The following is a 20,889-nucleotide window of genomic DNA, read 5'->3' on the forward strand; positions in this document are numbered from 1 at the left end:
TTAAAGTATTCATCGTATTCTGCAGGCCGGATATCACCATCTCTAGATACATTCACACTACCTATGGAATCTCATCACTGACTCACTCCGGCAACGCGTCTATCGTCCAACCATGCCCCATCACCAACTCTTCCTTCCCTCATCACGTTCGCTCATCAAGGCAGCGATACCCGATTTTCCTTTTCCCTTCTCTTTTCTTCCTGTACGTTTTGAATGTGTGAATTGAAACATGCATATGAGCACGTCTCTCAATACAACATTTCTTTTTTTTGTTTGCTCTCTCAGGCAGCAGTACCTTTTGTTTCGTTCTATTTGTATCGTGATGAGGGTCCAGAATTGCATACGATGCTCCATCTCAGTGGGTGTGTTGTTGTTTCGTTGGGGGTATACTTGGTTGAGACGTGCATGTGATGCTCCGTCTCACCGCGTGTGTCATCCCCGTCATGGTCCGGAACGCTGTGGAGTGTGATTGCTGTGATCTAAGACATGCATATGATGCTCCGTCTTTTCATGTAATGTGCGGTGAGTGTCGTAAGTCGTGTGGTGTGTGGTGTGTGTCATGTATCGTGTGAGACGGGTCGTATCCAGGTTGTAGAGATCGTGACTTGATCAAAACCTGACACCGAACTTGCGAACCGCCTTGCGCCAGCTGTCGTGAGTAATGGCCCCTTCGCGCTGCCCGTATGCCTCCACCAGCCCATACATGGGAGATGACGTGGATATCGCGCCCAGGAAACAGCGTAGAGCCGAGCCGTACTCGCTGAATATCCCGTGGTACTTCTTGAGGATTTCAGTCGGAGTTGCGGAAATCTCATCGTCAAACTCGTCTGGCTGTCCAGCAGAACTCAACTCCCAATCCATGTCAAAGAGAGATGTTCCCAGGCTTGCGATGGTATCGATGGCCTGCATTCTCTTGTGCTGTGAAGAGACCTTGGCAAAGTCCAACCACCTGTTGGAGCGGAAGAGCCAATTCGAAAGTCCGTCGTTGGCGAATTCGATAGCTGCATCCCTGATGGTGGCGTTGAGAGGCTGATACGGTCCGTCATCGTTACGGCCGATGGCATCGTTGAAGTTGATCAAGTCGATTAGCATGGTGGTATGCTGCTCGCGCTTCGATGCTGGCGTCCCGTACAGTGTCAGCGCCTTGTCGATCTGAGCCTCGAAGTCCTTGCGCTGGGCTTTTCCGACCTTGGAAACGCGAAGAATCTTGCGCTTGAGCTCGCTGAAGACAATGACTGCCTTCTGGGCAGGAAAAGCCTCCTCGAGGACCTTGATGATCCGGCTCACAGACTTGCGCTTCTTTCCAGCGACCTTGTCGGCTTTGGAGGAGACTTTGTCGTTGGAGTCGGGGGGAGATACAAGGATTGCAGGCTTCATGAGCTCTTTCTGCTTCTTAACTGACGTGACAGGAGTCTTCGTCTTTGCCAGCCTTGCTCCAGCCTCCTTCTCCATACGATCAAGCTTCGCCTGCATCTGGACGAAGACCTTCTCTACCTCCTCGGATTTGGCGACCAAGGCCTTGTCTGTAGCCGCCTGCCTCGAAATGTCCGCTTCAAGCTTAGCTTGAAGTGTCTTGACTGCTTCCTCGCGCTTGGAGAGGGAATCTGCACGCTCGTCGAGCTCCTTCTGCTTGTCGGTTATTGTCTTCAGAGAAACGTGGTTCTTCTCGAGACTCGCGATTCGCTGGAGAACTTCGTCGTGCGACTGCTTCTGTTTGATCTCAGCGTCAGCCATCTTGGCTTCGGCCTCGATTCTCGCAGTCTTCTCCTCCTGCAGGAGCCTCAGGATCGTCTCCAGCTTGTCGTCGTTGGCGGATGCTACCGCGGGGCCAGTCTTCTCTGGAATAGACTTCAGGGAAGACGCAGGCGACGGCAAGCTGAGCTGGAGAGGAGAGACGTCCCTGGTCGTTGAGCTAGGAGGTGACGATGAAGCAGGCGGACTTCCGGTCGAGGCCTTCTCTGTGGGCTTGACAGGTACGTTGAACGAGAAGGACTTGTCTGTCGTCTTCGCTCCAGCACTGGAGTTGCCGAAGATAACCTTTGGGGGCGGTTGAGCAGTGGAAACGTGAGGTCTAGTGCCCTCTGGGTAACTAGTGCATTCGCGCAGCCAATTCGAGAAGTCTTGCCATTCAGTCGGAAGGTTATCGCGGATTTCCTCGATTCTAGCAACGACAGCTGACATCGTTTGGATATAGCCATCTAGATCCGTTACATGACTGTCCCGTATGGGATTCTCGACATTCCTGACATAAGTGCGGATAGTCGAGAGTGGAAGAAGGATCAGTGTCGGCTCAGGACAGTCATTGGGAACCTTATCGCGACACTCGTTGAGGAGTTTTAGGATCGTAGCTGCAAACTTCTTGCGCTCGTCCGGAGAAATGACACTCATGGCGTTTCTTGGCGGGGGTTGGCTGTGTGATCGTGTGTTGAAAGTTCTACCGTGGATGTGTTAGATTATGGTAACAAAGACAGAACAAAGCAATTGTGCGAGACAACGCGGGGCTTATGACGTCGAAGTGAAAGGAAGAACTTACCTCTTAACGCTGGGTCGTTGCGCTGCACAAATGGCGGACGTAGGGTGTTGGTGTGGAAGCTCGAGATCTTGTAGATCGAACAAATACGGGGACTGCTTAACGGTCGCTGATGTTGTGGGAGCAAGAGCGTGTTGTGGGTGTGCAGAAGTTGGCTTGCGAGGTAGATGGGAGTAAGAGCCCCGCTGGAGTTATAGGAACGCAAACGGACGCGAAGCCTAGCTCTATTGCGAGCGCACAGACTTTGCGATACAAGGCAGCAGCAAAGGTTCTGCTAGGTGACGGAGCAGGTGACGGTGACGGCGACGGTGAAGGTGAAGGTGAAGGTGAAGGTGACTGGCCTTCTCGGCGTTTCGTCGAGAATCTTTCACTGCGCTCCATGAGAACCCACACCTATTTGGTAAGTCCCATTTCCTCCTCAGTACGAGTGGATAGTACAAATATGGCACTGCTGCCATAAATTGCTCCAAATATGCGTCCTGGAGTATGTTGTCTCTTAAAGCATTCAATATCTACAAACGTTTTGGCTTGCCAGGTACAAGCTATCGCGATAGAGTCATCATTCCACAGATGAACCCTAAATACTTCACAGGCCTTTCATGTTGTCAACAAGCACCGATGATATCATGAACCGCGCTCCTCGCAGTGCTGCAAATATAGTTGCTGACGTGCCATTTGTTCGAGCCTTGTGAAGGAACATGAACTTTTGGCGCGGTTCCATGATGAGAACAGTAGATAGTATAGGTATCAGAATGGTCCATGCGGAGAATCGTAAAGATTGATAACTTGCTCGATAGTGGAAGCTTTGCGGTGTTGTGTCGTCCTCTGTGGTGGTCGCTGGTTCGGGGGCGGCCGCATCCCAGCAAGAGCTTCAATTTTCCTCTGAACGTTACGTATATGGTAAAGCCTCATAACAGGGTTTATACTGCAGTTTTGAATCATTCTAGGCCTGATGTGAGGAAGATAAGGAGGGCAAGAAAGGTCGGGCAGGCGTTGACGGGATCAGCTGGCCCCACTTCGGACGGACCGGCCGGTCCGACGCAAACCCTCTCCAGGTCACAGAGCATTGTGCGTTTCCTCTCTTGTCCTATCACCAGAATTGCTTCGACACTCCCCAAATCAGAGCGTTGTTGTTGGCCACAAGTCAAAAACATAACACCAAGGTTGCTATCAGCAACATGCATTCTCGACGGCATTCTTGACGGGGCCTTAATGACACCATCGGTAGTCATCTCGAACTTCGCTTAGTTGAACCATAATGCTGTGTCGTAAGGTATTCTTGACTTGAGAGACCAGATACCAGCTCTAGAGCTTGTGCGTCACAAATGCCTTTCCAGCATGGACGATAGTGAACGAAGTATGTATATAGTAGTGTTTCGGCGCAACCGCAACATTTCGCATGCGCGTACTGTTGAACACAGTTTTTGTAGAGCAGGTACATGAGACGATTGCTCGTGGCAGACTGAGTTTGGAGGAAACATGGCTGGTAGCAAGCGTGAGGATGATAAGGTGCCAGTTATAGACAATCTTCATGTACCGAATGTGCCAACAAACCGAGCAATGTGACTGAGATTGTGCACATCAGGGAAGATCAATACACATGCTTCTCCTAGATTCGAGCTCGTGCTTTCGGCCGAGTAGATATGTGCGGTAAAAGCAGGTTGATGAAAACCGAAGGCAGAACCAGAATCTGCAAAAGATACAGTGTTAGCAAGGTAGTCGAGGGAAAGGTCTTGTGCGTTTCATAAGACAGCATGGTCGACTTACGCAGCAAACACAGATAGCCCGTATGAACATCTCATAAGCTCGCAGCCATGTCGATTTGATGGCGATGCCTCCGCACACCCACGCTCCAGATACCAGGGCCGTAGACTGATATGTTTCGGATCTGAAAAGTCGCCCAAATCTTGGAGACACGCACTGTATATCCAGAGTCCTGCAAGTAAGACGTCGTATAGTGCATTTATCGAGATCGTCGTGTAGAAGTCGAGAACCTGCTTGCTAAAAGACATGATCGAGAAGCGAACGAGCCAGACGAACAGGGTTACGATTGCTATGCATAGGTTGCATAAAGTGCAGCTGCCTGGGGTATCAGAATCTTGTTTTACTATTGTACGCGGGAAATATGAACAGACCTTTCATCCCATATCAAGGGTATCGGCGGTGACTTGCGATAATTCGCATAGTCATACACACGTTGATGAGGATCAGAGTTCCAGCCTTTGGTGCCGCCTTCTTGCCAAAGCGGGGTTCGGAAACGACCGGGATATATAGTTGCAAAGAGCGAGAGAAGTACGATAGCTAAGATTAGATCAAACAATGTGGCGCCAAGGAAGATCAGGTAGGGGTTGCGGTGCATGATGAGTGATACAGCAAATGGTGATCAAATTTCTCCTATCCCCGCTGCGAAACATGGAGGCGTGCAATCAGGACTCTTTTATCATTCGAGAGATGAGCTCCGACAGGGCGGATTGCACTAGAGCAATGTCAGCTCACCTGTAGTTGTCTCAGGTGCTCATCTGCGTCGCGAGTCTGGCAAGGACCGGAATGGAAGCACTTCGGGTCGCGACTCTTCTTTCCGCCTATGATAGAGAGATATACAGTGATATGGATGGGTCTACTACCGTAGTGATGGGTCAGTTGCGTGCTTTTTGCGTAAGCCCGCTTTCGTTAGGAAGAAGCGCCAAGCAAAGTCGCGCAAATGCCCTCATTCTCAACGTTGCGAAGACGCGCCCAGATAACGCCGTTAAAAACTTTGTGCTGGTTGCTACGAGCGACATGCGCGAAAATGCGTCCATTCTTGTATGCTCATTTGTGTGTTATACAAACGCCACTGTCCTCTCCAGGGGCACTGGTCCGCTACTGTGATATTGGTCATGCTAAGGGTTGGGTGATTTGACACATGGATTGCCGCAAAGTCTAGCAGCTGTAGGTGGTCGCCATGTTGACTCGAAGAAGACGCAAATAAGACCAGGTAGTTTTGGTAGCGTAGCAATGTGACTTGCTTGATTCAGGTCCATTTGTATCATGCACATGCATGTTTTCTAAGCTTGTACCTGCTATGTTAGCAGTTGCTGTGGGCCCACAATGCGTGTGCTCACATGGCATCTGCACGTCGAGTATTCTTTGCAACCCCCTTTCTTATACGCCCTGCGCGATCCAACTCTTCGTATGCCCTTCGAACTCTTGTAAACCTGCCCAGATCCAACCTCATCGTAAATGTCGCTCTCACAATGCTCGTGGTTCTGCCATGCGGCATCGAAAATCTTTGTGTCATTTCCACCGGAAAGTTCACTACTTCGCCACCGAACAGTCGCATTTCCAGAAGGCATTTATGCCTCCCGATAACTCTTTCTCATCCAGTCTTTTCAACCAGCACCAAGTTGCGAATCCGGCGAAGAACACCGTATTAGCTTGATAGGTATAGTGCTGCAGTGTACCGAGGCGGGGGTTTGGCTTAGGGGCCTGGGTGTTCGTGTCCGGAATCCGGATGAGGCTGGTGTCTGCGACTAGGGAGGTGTGCCCAGGTGGGCGAAGGATCGCGTCCCGAGGACGGCAGTGACGTCACAGGAACGTCTTCGCGCTCGAGCGTGACTCTGCGTAGACGTCCAACAATCGACTGCGTACCCCCGCGACACTCTTCTCTCCTCTCCTAAGCCTTGTGATGGCGTCTTCCGTTATTTGAGCTCGTGTACGATACGCTTACTTCGTGCATCAACGTCGCGAACTTTGGTATCGCTCCAAGTTACAGCTGAGTCAATTCTTTGCCCTAGTTACATAATTATAATCGGTCGAGATTGTACTCCTTTGTTACTTTGATCTCGTTCGCTCCCAATGAACTCAATCTCTCGGCAGGATCCGTTTCGCTGCTCAGCGTAATGAAGGTGGCCGCTTGGGGCTTTGCGCTCTGCGGCATCCATTGCGAAGGTGGTGCGTTGAGATTCGATGTTGACGAACCGTTGCTTGCTGTGCGGAATTTCATCCGCCGGAGACCAATACTTTCGTCGCTGGGGAGCGGAGGAGTGCGGCGCCAGGTTGGTAGGGACCTGACATTAGGGACGCAGCAGCAGACAATGCCGACGGCAACTTCGATTGGGGAGAAACAGACGCGCCACCATGACGCACCAATCGGGTCTTCGTCGACGTTGCCGAACACATCAATCGCACAGTCGATGCGGAGGACAGCTAGGATGGTACAGCTGCGCGGTGTCAGCAAGGGGTGTTCGGGTCGAGTGGCAGGCTTCACTTACAAGCATCCGAGGAGAAACAAGACCATCACCCACAGCTTCTTCTTCCCCGACAGTTCTGCTGCTGCCACGGCAGGCAACGGAGCAAAGAGGATGATACTGTTGAAGAAGACGTGCAACGAGCCGATGATGATGCACGACTTCTTGCTCTGCAGCTCACACTCTCCAGGTGGATGGCACATGCTGATCCAACCCGCGAGCGACCATATATACCAGATCGCGATGAGCACTATAGACGCATAACAAGCGGTGCGGGCAAACACCCTCTTCTCGTATAGCCGGAGGTAGGATCTCGCGAAGCCCAACTGCACGGTTGCAATGGATGTAGCCCAACATATGTCAAGCGCGAACTGCATCTTGAATGCTTGTTAGCCAAACTCCGATGGACGTCAAGCCGAACATACCCGCAGCCAAAACCGTTCCACAACGTCAAAGTTCTTGGTCGGATCCGCCCTGATCTCATCGCTCGTTAAGCCTTCTCCACCCAAGAACACCAGCACGTAGACTAGGGCAACTACGACGAAGCTCATAGCCTGTGAGGAGTCAGCATCGCTCCGCAACTGAGAGTCTGCAGCCCTACCAGAGCGGCCAGCATCAGCGCATCTTCACCCAAGGTGTTGACCCTTCGAACGCTCCTTGTGTACCATCTCGCCGCTACCACCGCTGCCGCAGCCACAAAGCATATGGTAGGCGCGATCAACAAGGCAAGTTGCTTGCCATTTACGATATCGAAACGACCTGAGTTCTTCCCCGCCATAATCGATGTTGTCCTCCTTTTCTTCACTTCACCACATACCGGGCGCACGTCAAAGTCGTCAGAGTCGTCGAGAGGGGGCGAGGTTGGAACCAGGATTAGAAAAGCCCCGAGCGGAGCGAACGTATGTAGATAAAGTCAAAAAGGCGATCCTCCCAGTTGCCTGGTCCAGAGCACAGAGCTGTCATGCGCTATGCTAGTCGAGTCCGCCGTCTTCAACGCCTATCTCGCGGGACACCTAGGGTGCCTCAGCCGTGCGGCCCATGCGACATGTCTGCTTACGGCTCTTCGGGAGGGAGTCAAGAGTTAGTTAGGGAGCGTAGCGGGGGCCGTGCTCCACGTCGCTGATTTGTTGCACATCAGGCGGTCCGACGCGGAATTCGGCCAGCCTGCATTCATCCTTGCTAACCATTTACTTCTGATCCAATCGAGTGGCCTTAGGGCAGCACACCAACACGCACCCTTCCATGGGGGGCTTGCTCATCCGGAAACCGATACAGCTAAAATGTACTATGACAAGCGAAAAGCAATATAGCCAGCCAGCATGTCTCTGCCATGTTCTGGTAGGTTTGCATAGTAGTTTCACTGTCGTCGAGGCGGTCGGTTGACCATAGGTAAGAGCACGCTATGGGCGATCCGCGCATACGTCTGCATCATTACATGCGGGGTTGCCGAAGCGTGGAAGCTGAACACCCCGGAGGCGATGACTTGCATCCCCTATCGATCACGCAGTCCCCGGGCTCGACACCGCGAACTGAAACAAGCCGCCGCCGAGTCGGCCGTTCTTTGTCGCGTGGCCGCCAGGACTAGGATCCAGCCGAAGCGAGGTGGCGCTTCTATCATGAGCCAGAACACGGACTTGGCCTAGCGACAAGATTGTAACTTTCCTTCTCTGATCGTGCACTCCCGCAGCACGCAGGAACAGCGTTCATCCGAGCAAGTTAATTAGACCTCAAACCTCAACAGCTCCGCGGTCTCGACCAACGCCATAAAACGCCTCGAGGACGCTGTTCTCTTTAATTCTGCGGCGGCCCGATCGTCCTCCGAATAAATTTCCGACGTTATACCGCATGCACACGCGTGCGACGGGAGAGTTTCCAAAATGACGTTCTGGAATCACACCATCTAAAACCATATCTAGAATATCTGCCGGCCATTTGCTGCCTTATTGTTTCGGCCTAACTCTGGTATTGACGTCATTCGTGATATTGAGTATCGGCATAGGATAAATTTCGGGCAATATATACGCCTATCATATCAGCAGAAGGTGGAGTAAGAGTGAGTAATGAACATCACGTGCATGGCTTAGCTGGTACAATCACAGCGAACTTTGAAACAGAGCACTCAGGGGAACGGTCAAGCGAACGGGAAGTGATGCATTCGAAACTAACTAAACCACGTACGCGAAAACCATGCGTAAAGACCCTCGCAACCGTCAAAAGAGAAAACTACAGACCCGATAGCCCAGCCAGGAGGTCCTCACAGACTCGCCAACCAACGCACACAAACTCCATCCTGTAGCGAGGAGGTTCTCATACAGTCCCAAAATCCAAAATTACAATCCTTAACAATCCAGCCAGGAGGCCCTCACAAACTCGCAACCAAACGCACCCAAACTCCATAACGTAGCGAGGAGGTTCTCGCACGATACCAATATCCAAAACTCAAAACCAGTAATTCTTGGGCTGCTTGGGGTACAGTACTTTCCTGCACATTGGGCAGGAGTTGCTATCCTCGAGCCACGTCTCGATGCAAGTCTTGCCGAAAATGTGACCGCAAGTCTTCAGCTCTATTCCGACCTGCTCCTCTGGGTTGTGATGGTGATGAGGGTCGCGAGGTAGGTTGATGTCGTAGATGTGGTACCATGCATCTACTTCATCGTCGAGCAGCTTTCGCTCGGCTTTGCTCAGGGGCTTGTGGGCAGCCCCTGTGTCCTCGCAAGCGAGGTCTTTCAGACAGATGCTGCAGCTTTCTGCCTTGGTGGTGGTGGTAAGGTAGGGGGCCAGACCGAACTCTTCAAAGTCCTCCTTGGTCTCGTAGGCCGGTTTGGTGGCAGCCATTTTGATGGTAGGCGCCGCAGAAGTGGTGGTGGTGGTAGGAGGAGTAGTTGGAGTTGTGGCAGCCATATTGAAAGTAGGCGTAGTACTTGTGGTGATGGTACTTTGTAATAGTACTTGTGGTGGTGATGGTACTTGCAATAGTACTTGTGGTGATGGTACTTTGATAATAGTACAGTACTTGTGATGATAGTACTTTGATGATGGTATAGTACTCGTGGTGATGATGGTACTTTGTAGTGGTAGTACTTGTAGTGGTTGTGGTAGAGTTGTTTGGAGCTGGTTGAAGCTGGTTGGGGTGGTATCCTGAGATGATGTTCAAATGCTAGGCTTTGAACTGAGACTTTGTCTGCTAGAAGGAAAGGAGCAGAGAGGCCATGTTTTATTGCGAAGAAGCGAAGAAAGCACAGACGATGACTTCGCGGGTGGCTTGTGAACCATACTGTGAATTTGGGCACGATTTAGGTAACTCATCCTATAACATCTGCGCTATTTTAGGAAGAGGTCCACCGTGCCGACGTTATCGCAATGTTATGTCCAGCTGGCCTTTGAGAATATAGGTGAGCGTATCAGAGGATAGACGATGTCTAAAAGGATCCACCGAGGCGTTAACCTATGTTCAAAGGTAGTACAGGACACCTCATCCGGAACAGTTTCATCTACTGATTGTCCTATAGAACATAAGGTGTGGTCACGGTAATGTAGGCAACAATTCGATACTGGTTAACATTACATCGCCATTAGCAAATCCTCGCTTCCGTGCCAATAGCAAAGATCTATATCCACTATATACATAAGCTCTACAAAACTTCAAACTTCCTATCTCGTAACCGACTCAAACCTGCTACGGCCCCGAACGCGATCCTCCCCACACTATCTGCAGGCTTTTCATCCCCGACGAATCCCGGGCAAGCAGCCATGGTCTGCTTCCACTGTTGGTCTCCCTCGGCCGCGCTCAAGAGATCCGCAAAGACTGTTCCAGCTTTAACCATTGCCTCCCCACCCAGCCATGGCATGATTGGCTTTCCGTACACGGCGTAGATAGCAAGCACTAGGAGTCCGAGGAGGTGGACACCAAGGAAGATGGAGCCAACGATGATCCCCACCATGGTTATTTTCGTCCTGCTGACCGTGATGCCTTGGTCGGCAAGCACCCTCCGCTTTTCTTGATAAGATAGAGAGTATTTTCTGGCTTGGTCGAGCCACTCCTTGTTAGCGAGGTAAGCGCCCACAGTAAACGCTTCCCTAGCCGTTTCCTCTTGCGTAAAAATGGCGAGAAATTCAGTCATTGCTCCGAGAACATCGTCTTCGTCATTGTGGTCCGCGTCGTCGAGACATGGCGTCATGTATGAGGAAGCAAAGTGAAGAGGCATCAATGAGACGCAATTCGAGCTCCAGGGCTCATACCATGCATCGTATTCGGGATAGTATACCTCCTCTCGATTTTGAACGAAAGCGGATGGGTTCGATATGCGTTTCTCGATGAATGATCCTTCGCCAAAGAGAGCTAGTCCAAGCGCGGTCAGCGGGCCGACGTGGGTTCCTATGTTCTGTGTAATGTTGCCAGCATATGTGCCGTTGTTATCCCGACGTGCCAGGTTGTTGTCCCAACTACTGTCTCTATACGGAGCATCATCGTCCAGGGCTGGCAGAGAACAGGTGTCGAGCAAGGGCCCGGCACGATTTCCATTCTTGGCAGACGGAAGCTCGAAGTAACCTAATGATGTTTTGGCTGTTACTCTATAGTGGGAAATAGGTCCTGAGTGTATTGTTGATATGTTGAGATATAGGTCTTCTGTGATATCTTGCCGGTTGTGCGTAGCTTGCCAGGGGGTATCGCTAATGTTTGTAGGCATGCAAGCCGTCACAATGTTGTCAAAGATCTCGGATTGTCCGTGATAATCTGCAAAGAACACGCCTTCTTTGTCACGAACGCACTCGCTCGGCCATTCGGCAGCAGTCATGTTCGTATATGTAACCGTCGTGTTGATGCGCGGCACGTACTGAGCGTCCTTGTAGACTCCGGTGTTGAAGTCCGAGGCCAAGGGTGTAAACCAAACGTCTGAATCCGCATCGGAGATTGTCTGGAAACTCCTCCGCCAGTCTTGGTAAGTGCATTGACTTGGGTTCCGACACATGCCATTATCGTCCGGCCTTCTCCAGAGAAAGGGTTCATATTGGTCCTCCGTAGCCGATTCCAGGATGCTACGGAGTCGAATGACTAGTGGGTTCATATACGGGGTCTTTCCACTGTTGATATAAGCAGGCATATCAGGAACTTCGTAAGTACCGTATTTGGAATCCTCAGATGCCATCTGTGTAGGAGTGACCCGAACAAAGACCCCTTGAAGGATCTGGAAGACCGCGCCTATATTTGGATCAGCACTGGCTCCTTACTGATATCTGCGTAACACATACCGACAAACGTCAACCCGAAGGCGATGTACAATGGTAAACTTGCTACTTTGGAATGCATGGTCCATATGCGTGGACTGATCCAGCCTTGGTCTGCGAGCGCCATGGTCTGGCGAAGGTTTAATTTCGTCCGTACGCCACCCATTTGAATGAAAGCAGCCAGAGCCATTGAACATATTGCCGATGTGATAGGAATAGTTATTAGAGCGACAACTATTTGCAAGATCTGCGCTGCCCTGATGGCGTTCTCGTGTTTAGTCAAGATAGGATCCAGCTCATATCCGTAGCCCTCTTGGTTCTCATAATCCTGCTTGCTGCCAATCAGTCGCTTGCTCGCAATACAAAAAATGACCCATGTGAAGGCGGAGAGCGCGGCGTAGAAGATGAAGACGCCCAGCGGCCACAGCGATGTGTGAAGACGCCTGACTACTGGCTCGCGAGCAGTCATGGAGGACGCTCTGGACAAGAACGTCGGCTCATGAGTAGTTTCCGGGACTTTTGGAGCGACTGTGTTCGGATGGCTTGTCTCTTGCCTCACACTGTGCATTTCGTGCGATTCCCGGTGTTCCATGTTTGCTGTGGTAGGTTCGACAATGACGAACCCGACGATTCTTACATTCTGCGCAGTACAGGCAATGCGACAAGTTTAATACACTACAGCAACGTGTGTGGCACAGTCACACTTATCGTGAGTGCCCAGCCTTGGCTCCCCCATTGGTACACAATTGGTATTAATGCTGGGGGCCGTACCGGGTAACGGCACGGGAAAATCTGATCTCCACTCGTCACACAGGGGTTCGTGAGGCATCCTTTGAACAACAAACATGTTGTCGGTACGCGGAAAATTTTGTTAACATGTCGATGAGAAATTTCGTAGACTTGCTCGTACCAGACTGTAGCGTCAGTCAGCAACTCGTAATCAAACGTACAGTCTCTAGGTCGGCCGCTTGTGAGTCTTGGCAGACCCTCGCTATTTCCACATGGTCAGCCTTGTAGGGCAGAACACGGGCAGAATACGAAGCCTCCGATCGGTCGTCAGGCCATGCAAGGTTAGAGTGTGGTGTTTCCGGCACGCGATTCATCTCTTCGCAACCACAATAACGCCACGCATGACTCCGGTCCTTCCCCACCAGCTAAACATGCTCTTCGCAACACCGAAGCGTCCTATGCCGAGGCCCAACATCTTGAGTTTACTGTCTTGATCTGTGAGAAACGCTGCCAGTGGTGCGAAGACATGCTCTGATATATCCGTAATGGTTATGGCCCCAGACTTGTATCCCACGTGCTCGAGCTTCGAGCGGTACTCCTGCGGCGTGCTAAAGTTTGCCCAAGGAGCGCCCATGAGTGCAGTGAGAAGGCGCAGCATAGTCTTCTGGGTCCATGTCGCGGTTGGAGAGAGGCACAGGTCGAAGCCCATATAGTTGGCTTCGAGTTCTGAGTGGGCGTATTTGATGATCGGCCAACGTGACGGCGAAAAATGGTACGCTGTGTCCAATGCCAATACCCATCGCTCATCCGAACCCGCTCTTGCCTGCCGTATCGAAGTTTTCAATTTTTCATTCCATGATGTTGGGTTTGACGCATCAGCGCAGAAGAGCGATATCGTGGAGCCTCTGTCAGGCTGTAACTCCCCAACTCGCCCTGACGCAAATCGCGTCTGCACTTCGTCTTTTGTGATCCCAATGTAATGACCAAGTGCGGGACATGGCTCTCGTTCGTCCCACCAGTCTTTATCGCACGCCCGTATAGGTTCTTTGCTCATGAGATAGACGGTCTGATCTCCGCATCCGAAGCCTAGATCGAGCAAGAATCTTCTTCGTTGTGTTTGTCCTTGGCTGTTTGAGAGTCCAGCCTCGGTAAGCACAGCTTTCAAAAGGTCGCGACATGCTTCGCTCAATGTCTTCGAAGCGGGAGGTCCTCTCCAATAGCCCATGTTCATCCACATGGCGGTAGGAACCTGCAGATGCAGTCGCCCATGCTGCAAGCCATAGATCGATGCCTTTTCTTTTTCAGTCCTCTGTGTGCGTGTCATAGCCCAGAAAAGTGCACCGGCCAACCATACTCCAAATATCTGCTTGGATCTTAGGCCGTCCATGCCCAGGTTACCAAATGGAGTGTTCTCGTCCGAACCCAAGCCGCGCGCGTAGCCTTGTGCGACGCTGAATAGCGCGAGACCGGTGAAAACGCTGTAGGCGAGGAATAACCTATCCCACATCGTTGTTTGGTGTGTCGGAGTGATTGGATGGATAGGGCTTGACAAGCAGGTGCGCCCTCGGCAAGCTCTCATGAGTAATGACGCTAACTGGTTTGAGCGAGCATGTATGACGAGCTGATGATATATGATAGCAAGTTGAGAAGTCTACATACTGCACGCTTTGATCTTGGAAAGCTTCAAATTCATCTTCAAGTCTATGCAATCGCTATGTAATGGAATGGACATGTGATCATGCCTTCTGGGTATCTACTCTATCGGACCATCGACCGTGCTTTGGAAAGCTTGTTGTATCCAGCAGTATTATAGGACCCAATCTAGGTGTTGCTCAGCAGTAAGGTACACACTAGTGACTCCAGCTTTTTCATGGTTTATTGATGCCTCCATGGCACTTTGACGTCGAGTGCATCGGCAACCCGCATGGCTGATACAACACAGCCCTCTAGGAGGACCATACCGTCCCAACACCAGCCGCCCACCAGCCATATATTGTCCTCGCCGTTCCTCCAACGCGGCACTGACTTATCGTCGGCACTGAACTTCGAACCGTTGTCGAAAATGGCATTGACGATGCGCTGGCTTTGTGGGCTGCGGAGAACGCGTGTGAACTTGCTCCGTTGAGCTACGTGTTGCTGCTCGAGAGGTGTGAAAGGGCAGGTTGTCACCACGACACCACAGGGCTGGACATGATGCGACTCGGTCACGGGCGTATCGGCGGTGGAGGTGTTGAGATGGATGAGCTGGGCGCCTTTCCTGTCCTTGCTGTTGAGGTCGCTCCCGTGCAGCACTGACCAGTCTGTGTGGACGACGCTCTCCACGACGGCTGTTGGTATGCGCTGCATGTGGTGTTGGAGGGGTCTGAAGATGCGGCCCACGACGTCTGGCGCAACGGCCAGAATCACTCTATCGAAGTACTCAGTTGTCTTCTCCGCATCCGACCCACCACACCACGACATCCGAACACCCTTTTCGAGAGGCTCCACGGCCGTGACGGTGGCATTGAGGGTAACGTCGATACCCTTCACTAGGCGTTCCTGTACCCCTCCTACGCCGTCTGATACGGTATAGTGCGGTGCGCCATGGGTCCTCCGCTTGTATCCGATGATGTCGCTGGCGGGAAAGGCGAGGAGCGAATCGTGGGGACAGGTGGACACGCTCGATAAGAGAGGGAGCAGGTAGTAGGTGGTGAAGTAGCGCGGGCAATACGTGCGGTCCAGGTACTGCTGCAACGTCTCGGCTTCTCTCGGTCCGACAAAGACGCAGCAGAAGGTAAACCACGCGTACGAGAAGGCCAGGTACAGGAATTGCGTCAGGTACCAGACAAGACTGACTCCGCTGGCGCGGGGCGCAATCTGGTGCAGGTTGGATGCGTGTGTGAAGTACGACGTGTCGCGGCGATCAAGTGCGACAGCCCCGGAGCTCGCATCGCGGCTCACGGCGAATTCGAAGAGGAATGGTTGCGAGTGGTACGATATGCGCAGGTGGTCGTACAGGGCTTTGAGGTTGTTGTAGTAGCCACCGGCAAAGGCGCGCATGGGCAGGTCCACGCGGGTCGAAGCATTCTTGGCGGCAGCGTCGGGCAGGGAGATGGAGGCGGCGTCGAGGGAAAGGGTTTTTCCCTAGAATTACTTTTGTCAGTGGGCGGCACAAAGAATGTGGGCATAGGCGTCAGGCGTCCCTACCGACTCGAAGACCCTAACGGCATATCTTTGGCGGATGTCGTGGAACAACAAGTTCGCAGTCACAAGCCCAGCGAGGCCGGACCCTACTACTGCGACTCTCTCGCGCGCTTGCTCCATGCTGGCACAGAGGAGGGCTTTCAGCTGTGGGGAGCTATCGTGATATTGGCTAGCAAAACATGACGTGAAATCGTCGTCTGGCCTCGGCTGCTGTGCCGCAGTCTCAGAACAGGTATCGTCCGTCTCCCCATCGTTACGGGCATTAATCGACAACGGGCGACTGCTGGTCCGCGGCGGCTAGGCTCGAATAGAACAAAGTGCATTGAGGAACAGATGCAACCCATGGCTTCGCGCGTCCTGTCTTGATGTCATTGTCAGATTGCGACGTGATGATTGGCCCACCAAGCGTCACCACCGCGTGCCTTGCAGCGTTAGCCACCTCCACGCTCTGTACCACAACCCTCCGTATAACCACCGTAGACATTGTCAGAGTCTGCCAGTTGTGAACATGTCAGGGACCGATAAACTCCCCGCTATGCGAGTCGCCGTTATCGGGGCTGGGTACGCCGTCTACCAAACACTGGACATCACATGCTAATGAAGCTCAAGCCCCGGTGGATTGACAACTCTGAAGACGCTGCTCGAGGCTTCGACACCTGAGCAGCCGATAGAGGCTGTCCTGTTTGAAGCGTAAGCATACTCACCTAATCTGGGTCGACCACCCATCACATGATCTGACACCCTTCAGCGAAGACAACATTGGAGGTACTTTCCACTACCGCGCCTACGAGAACGCCGAGCTGGTATCATCCAAGCAACTAACGACGTTCTCCGATCACCGCTTCCCACCTTCAGCACCTGACCACATCTCGCTTCCGCAATACGTTGCGTACTTGCAGGGCTATGTGGACAAGTTCGATTTGCAGCCCCTCATGAAGATGGGCTGCAGAGTCAACAAAATCGAACGCATAGCCAAGTCCGTCGACCAGAAATGGAAGCACCGTGTCAGGTATGTCGATAAGAACAGTGATGGAAAGGAGCGCACTTTCGACTGCTCTCACGTCGCTGTATGCACTGGACTGCATGTCGAGCCCAACGTTCCTACAATCCCTGGTATCGAGAATATCAAAGGCGAAGCATTCCACTCTTCCCAATACAAGAAGCGGGCGCAGCTTGCGGGCAAAGATGTGCTCATCATGGGTTGCGGAGAGACTGCCATGGGTATGTTACGTGCTGGAGATATAGTGATAAGTATACGCTAACATACCCAGATGTCGCCTATGAGGCCATGAAGGGCGATGCCAATTCGGTCACCATGTGCTTCAGAACAGGATTCTTGTCTTTCCCCAAAGCCCTCTCGCGATTCAAGGTTTTCGGCAAGCAGTTCAAAGGAGGCCTGCCCATTGACGGCCTCATTACCAACCTCTTCGAGACAGCCTACGTGCATCGTGCGATAGCTGCGAGCCGCTTCCGTTGGTTCGTGTCGGACTTTGTCATAAAGCGCGTATTGTGGTTCTTGACCGGTACTCAAGCAGGCATGAAGTGAGCTCTTACCCGACCATGGCGACCGACCACACACTGACCTGATATAGTCAGCACGTTGGCGCACTACCACATGATCGCCTAGGCAGAGCTTTCGTGTTCCTAAACAAGAGTAGCAAAGCGATGCCATATTTGAACCGGCCATATCAAGAGAAGCACCCTCTTGCTTTCCTTGGTAATGGCTACGTAGATCCACCCGAAGATGCGCAGTCAAAGAAATGGGTCGACACATGCACATTCCCCCAGCGGATAGACGAAACAGGCAGGGTGATTTTCGAAGAGCGACCAGACAGAAAAGACTGGAGGCGCATGAAGAACATAGAGGTACGGCCCAACTGCGTAGTCTACTGCACTGGCTACAAGCAGTCATTCTACTTCCTCGATCAATCATACCCGACGGCATCTGACGCGACCATACGCAACATCGTGTCGCCAGCAGACACCAGTATATCCTTCATCGGTTTTGTACGACCCGGTGTTGGCGCCATTCCTCCAATTGCTGAACAACAAGCCATGTGGTGGACGGCGCTTATCACGAACAAAATGGCCCTGCCTACCGACCCCCCACACTACCATCTCCTATCCAAGGAAACCTCTCGCATTAAATACGGCGTCGATCATAGCGCGTACATGAGTACCCTTGCGAAAGACTTTGGTGGCGCCCCTGGGCTGCGCGAGCTGTACATGGCCCATGGCCTGAAAGTGCTCTTGGTCTACTGCTTCGGAGCGAGCTTTGTGACCTTTTACAGGCTTGTCGGTCCTTTCAAGAGCGACGTTGCTCCTGAAATCACAAAGACTGAGTTGGCGGAGACAATCCTCCGCAGAGGTATTCTGGGGAACCTCTTCTTCGGTGTAAGTTCAGGATTAGCATCACAGTCGGGCATCATATATACTGACATCATCACAGGTGATACCCATGATCTTCTACGGTTTGATCAACTCTACAGCCCTGATGCTCGAGATGGTTGGCCTTATCCCAAAGGAGAAGCCAATCGTATGAGTGTGAATCGCTCATTAGTCACCGTGGCCTATTGTACTGGTACGAGTTTACCAGCCTTGATAAATGAACAAGAATTGATGCAAAAGTATTCGCTAGTGATTTGTTTTCTGAATTACGGTGCTGACCGAGGGTATCTTTCATACGGCGTCCAAACTACGAACATGAACATTAAACTAAAAGGAAACTAACTAAGACGAGTTGCTGTTATCAGCACAAGAGAAAGCAGAATCAATCAACCCATCTCGGTATGCGTCCTTGATCTGCACAATAACGCCGTAAGTGCCACCGATCGTCAAGAAGATTGAGATGCCAATCAGGATAACATGCAGCGCATACATGATCTTCTGCCACCAGTTGCCTTTCCAGTAATCCTGGTGATCGTAGATCCAGAGCCAACCAGGCAGCCCCAGCGCCAAAGGAGCAAATGCAATGCTTCCCGCCAAACTGAGCAGGTAGTTGAAAATGGGCACACCAGATGCGATGACGAAACTGATGATTGTCATGATGCTGACGCAGCCAAGCCAAGTACCCCAGTGTATCGGCGTGTTGGCCTGTAGATGCTTCGAGTTCCTCAGGATACGTACAAAGACGTATTTGGCACTCACGTGTACGTAGAGCGCCCCACTGACACAGAGTCCGATCAGTCCGACTCCATACGCGACCTTCTTGACTGTGGGTCCGGCGCTACCAAGAGAGGGCGAGGCGACCCATTTGCCGCACCACTTGTACACGACGAGACTGAAGGAGAGGTACGCGGCTGTGACGATGCCCATGCACCAGTTTACGGCTTTGCTGTACTCGCGCGGGTTGCGCATCTCGGACATGACGGGCAGGAAGGCTGATGTACCTGCGCCGGAGCAGAAGATGGTCGAGGCAGCTGTAATGCCAGCGGCAAAGGTTGGGTTGCTGATGACGTGGTAGCCGAAGTCGTAGGGTCCAGATTGAGGAGCAGCGGCTGGTCGGTCAAGGGTTGTTACTCCGACGCTGCGTACGTGTTAGCTTACATGGTCGTTTATGATAAGAGGGAAGAGAATGCCTTACACGACGATGAAAACAGCGATGAAGACAGATGAGAAACCTGCCCAGGTGATCCAAGACAGCTTCTCAAACTTGCGCACACTCGCACAGAGACCGATCATGATCGCTGCGACGATGGAGAAGTAGTTTGTGCAAAGTGCGTGTTCGCTCAATGCGTTCAAGGCCGTTGATACACCGACCATACCGGAGGCACCGACAATAATGAACGCAACGAGGAAGAGCAGGCCGCTGATCTCCTTGACGACACGGCCACCAACCAACTGACCCATGTCGGCAATGGAGTGACAGCCCGGGTGGTTGTTGCGGAACTGGCCCTGCACCAGTGCGCACCAGGTGTTGAGCCCTTGCCATCCGAGCACATTGATAGCACCAGGAAACGCGCCAAGAGTGTACATGGCGCTAGGGATGGTGAGGACACCGGTTGCAAAGATGACTATAACACGGTTATTGTCAGTACAGGACGATCATAGAGTCATTTGATTGGGCCATGTTCACTTACGTTTCAGGAAGATGACTGACGTATGGATCCAGTGCACCGTTCGGAAATCCTCGTACCCCTCTCCCCTCTTGAAGATCTCGCCATCGCTTTCGACATCGACCTTGCCGTTGATGCTCTCCGAGCTGGTGCTCGGCGCTGGCGCAATGATGTCGTCTTGCTTCTCGGTCGACATGTTGGCGGTGGCAACAGACAGCAAATGTCAGACTCCGTTGTTAGGTCCGAGCGATGAACGAATCTGTCGGTACTTTGGCCACGATATATATATATACACATATATATCCAAGCGTGCATGTAATGCCATGCAAAGGCCTTGTCCTTGCACGGCGCACTGATAGTCGATAACCCGCGTGGTATCAGCACAGCGGTATCTTGGAATCCGGGGCATTGTGGGCTGGCGGGATCCACAAGCCCCGTTGTTTTGGAGGCTGATAGTGGCGATAGAGCGGTACTGGCGACTCCAACGCCGACGCGACTCAGGCGCAGGGGTGTCTCCAATGATATCCCAGCCTCTTGGTACCTGCCCATCGGGGGTCGTCGCAACTCCAACTGATTGCGGAGATTGTGAGCTGAGGGGCTTGGAGGGCTTGTGGTTTGTCTTGGCTGGTAGTTGGAGTCGCGATTAGTACGTTGGTTGGGTTCGGTATCTTTAGTGTACACTATGCAGGTCATTATTTTTGCATCAGCGATTGCGGTTCCCGGGCGAAGTTAGTTTTCTGGAAAGTAGTTCGCGCGGGGCTAGGCTGTGCATTGCCGTGATCTACCTATCTCACAGAAATGACGAATGAGTGGTATCGCTGTGTTTGATCGACTGCCAGTCAATCTTTGAACGGCGGTTGCAATGCAATTGGGATATCATTGTTATGAAAAAATCGTTCAAAGAAGCATTATCAGATAGTTGGTAGTTGCATCGATTCGA

The 20,889-nt window shown here is 52.0% G+C and overlaps 7 protein-coding genes across 7 annotated transcripts; 1 reads left to right on the plus strand and 6 right to left on the minus strand.

The window, feature by feature from the left end:
• Positions 1 to 609: 609 nt before the first annotated feature.
• On the minus strand, positions 610 to 4,889 carry ACET3X_001750 (uncharacterized protein; the record flags this gene model as incomplete). Its single annotated transcript, XM_069447076.1, has 6 exons — positions 610 to 2,434; positions 2,534 to 2,639; positions 4,068 to 4,220; positions 4,298 to 4,327; positions 4,452 to 4,609; positions 4,666 to 4,889. 6 exons carry the CDS (start codon positions 4,887 to 4,889, stop codon positions 610 to 612), a joined length of 2,496 nt encoding a protein of 831 aa, XP_069311992.1.
• A 1,422-nt stretch (positions 4,890 to 6,311) lies between these two features.
• On the minus strand, positions 6,312 to 7,372 carry ACET3X_001751 (uncharacterized protein; the record flags this gene model as incomplete). The annotated part of the gene is made up of 4 exons (XM_069447077.1): positions 6,312 to 6,729; positions 6,781 to 7,133; positions 7,182 to 7,310; positions 7,358 to 7,372. 4 exons carry the CDS (start codon positions 7,370 to 7,372, stop codon positions 6,312 to 6,314), a joined length of 915 nt encoding a protein of 304 aa, XP_069311993.1.
• A 1,823-nt stretch (positions 7,373 to 9,195) lies between these two features.
• ACET3X_001752 (uncharacterized protein) lies at positions 9,196 to 9,657 on the minus strand (the record flags this gene model as incomplete). Its single annotated transcript, XM_069447078.1, has 1 exon — positions 9,196 to 9,657. The coding sequence occupies one exon, from the start codon at positions 9,655 to 9,657 to the stop codon at positions 9,196 to 9,198; it is 462 nt and encodes a 153-aa protein (XP_069311994.1).
• Positions 9,658 to 10,307: 650 nt separating this feature from the next.
• On the minus strand, positions 10,308 to 14,220 carry ACET3X_001753 (uncharacterized protein). The gene is made up of 2 exons (XM_069447079.1): positions 12,007 to 14,220; positions 10,308 to 11,956 (listed from the first exon to the last, which is right to left on the minus strand). The coding sequence occupies exons 1-2, from the start codon at positions 12,572 to 12,574 to the stop codon at positions 10,389 to 10,391; spliced, it is 2,136 nt and encodes a 711-aa protein (XP_069311995.1). The 5' UTR covers positions 12,575 to 14,220; the 3' UTR covers positions 10,308 to 10,388.
• A 172-nt stretch (positions 14,221 to 14,392) lies between these two features.
• Positions 14,393 to 16,212, minus strand: ACET3X_001754 (uncharacterized protein). Its single transcript, XM_069447080.1, has 2 exons — positions 15,898 to 16,212; positions 14,393 to 15,834 (listed from the first exon to the last, which is right to left on the minus strand). The coding sequence occupies exons 1-2, from the start codon at positions 16,012 to 16,014 to the stop codon at positions 14,587 to 14,589; spliced, it is 1,365 nt and encodes a 454-aa protein (XP_069311996.1). The 5' UTR covers positions 16,015 to 16,212; the 3' UTR covers positions 14,393 to 14,586.
• A 190-nt stretch (positions 16,213 to 16,402) lies between these two features.
• On the plus strand, positions 16,403 to 18,436 carry ACET3X_001755 (uncharacterized protein; the record flags this gene model as incomplete). The annotated part of the gene is made up of 6 exons (XM_069447081.1): positions 16,403 to 16,455; positions 16,504 to 16,584; positions 16,643 to 17,115; positions 17,166 to 17,436; positions 17,487 to 18,288; positions 18,344 to 18,436. The coding sequence occupies 6 exons, from the start codon at positions 16,403 to 16,405 to the stop codon at positions 18,434 to 18,436; spliced, it is 1,773 nt and encodes a 590-aa protein (XP_069311997.1).
• Positions 18,437 to 18,624: 188 nt separating this feature from the next.
• On the minus strand, positions 18,625 to 20,145 carry ACET3X_001756 (uncharacterized protein; the record flags this gene model as incomplete). Its single annotated transcript, XM_069447082.1, has 3 exons — positions 18,625 to 19,420; positions 19,478 to 19,907; positions 19,974 to 20,145. The coding sequence occupies 3 exons, from the start codon at positions 20,143 to 20,145 to the stop codon at positions 18,625 to 18,627; spliced, it is 1,398 nt and encodes a 465-aa protein (XP_069311998.1).
• Positions 20,146 to 20,889: the final 744 nt, after the last annotated feature.

This window comes from Alternaria dauci, chromosome 1 (assembly GCF_042100115.1).
Source record: "Alternaria dauci strain A2016 chromosome 1, whole genome shotgun sequence".
Taxonomy (NCBI): domain Eukaryota; kingdom Fungi; phylum Ascomycota; class Dothideomycetes; order Pleosporales; family Pleosporaceae; genus Alternaria; species Alternaria dauci.

Coding starts and splice junctions, on each gene's coding strand:
- ACET3X_001753 (XM_069447079.1), bottom strand. CDS start 12,574: ATGGAACACCGGGAATCGCACGAAATGCACAGTGTGAGGCAAGAGACA. Junction 11,957..12,006: donor CTTCGGGTTGACGTTTGTCG/GTATGTGTTACG, acceptor ATCCAAATATAG/GCGCGGTCTTCCAGATCCTT.
- ACET3X_001754 (XM_069447080.1), bottom strand. CDS start 16,014: ATGGAGCAAGCGCGCGAGAGAGTCGCAGTAGTAGGGTCCGGCCTCGCT. Junction 15,835..15,897: donor CCGTTAGGGTCTTCGAGTCG/GTAGGGACGCCT, acceptor AAGTAATTCTAG/GGAAAAACCCTTTCCCTCGA.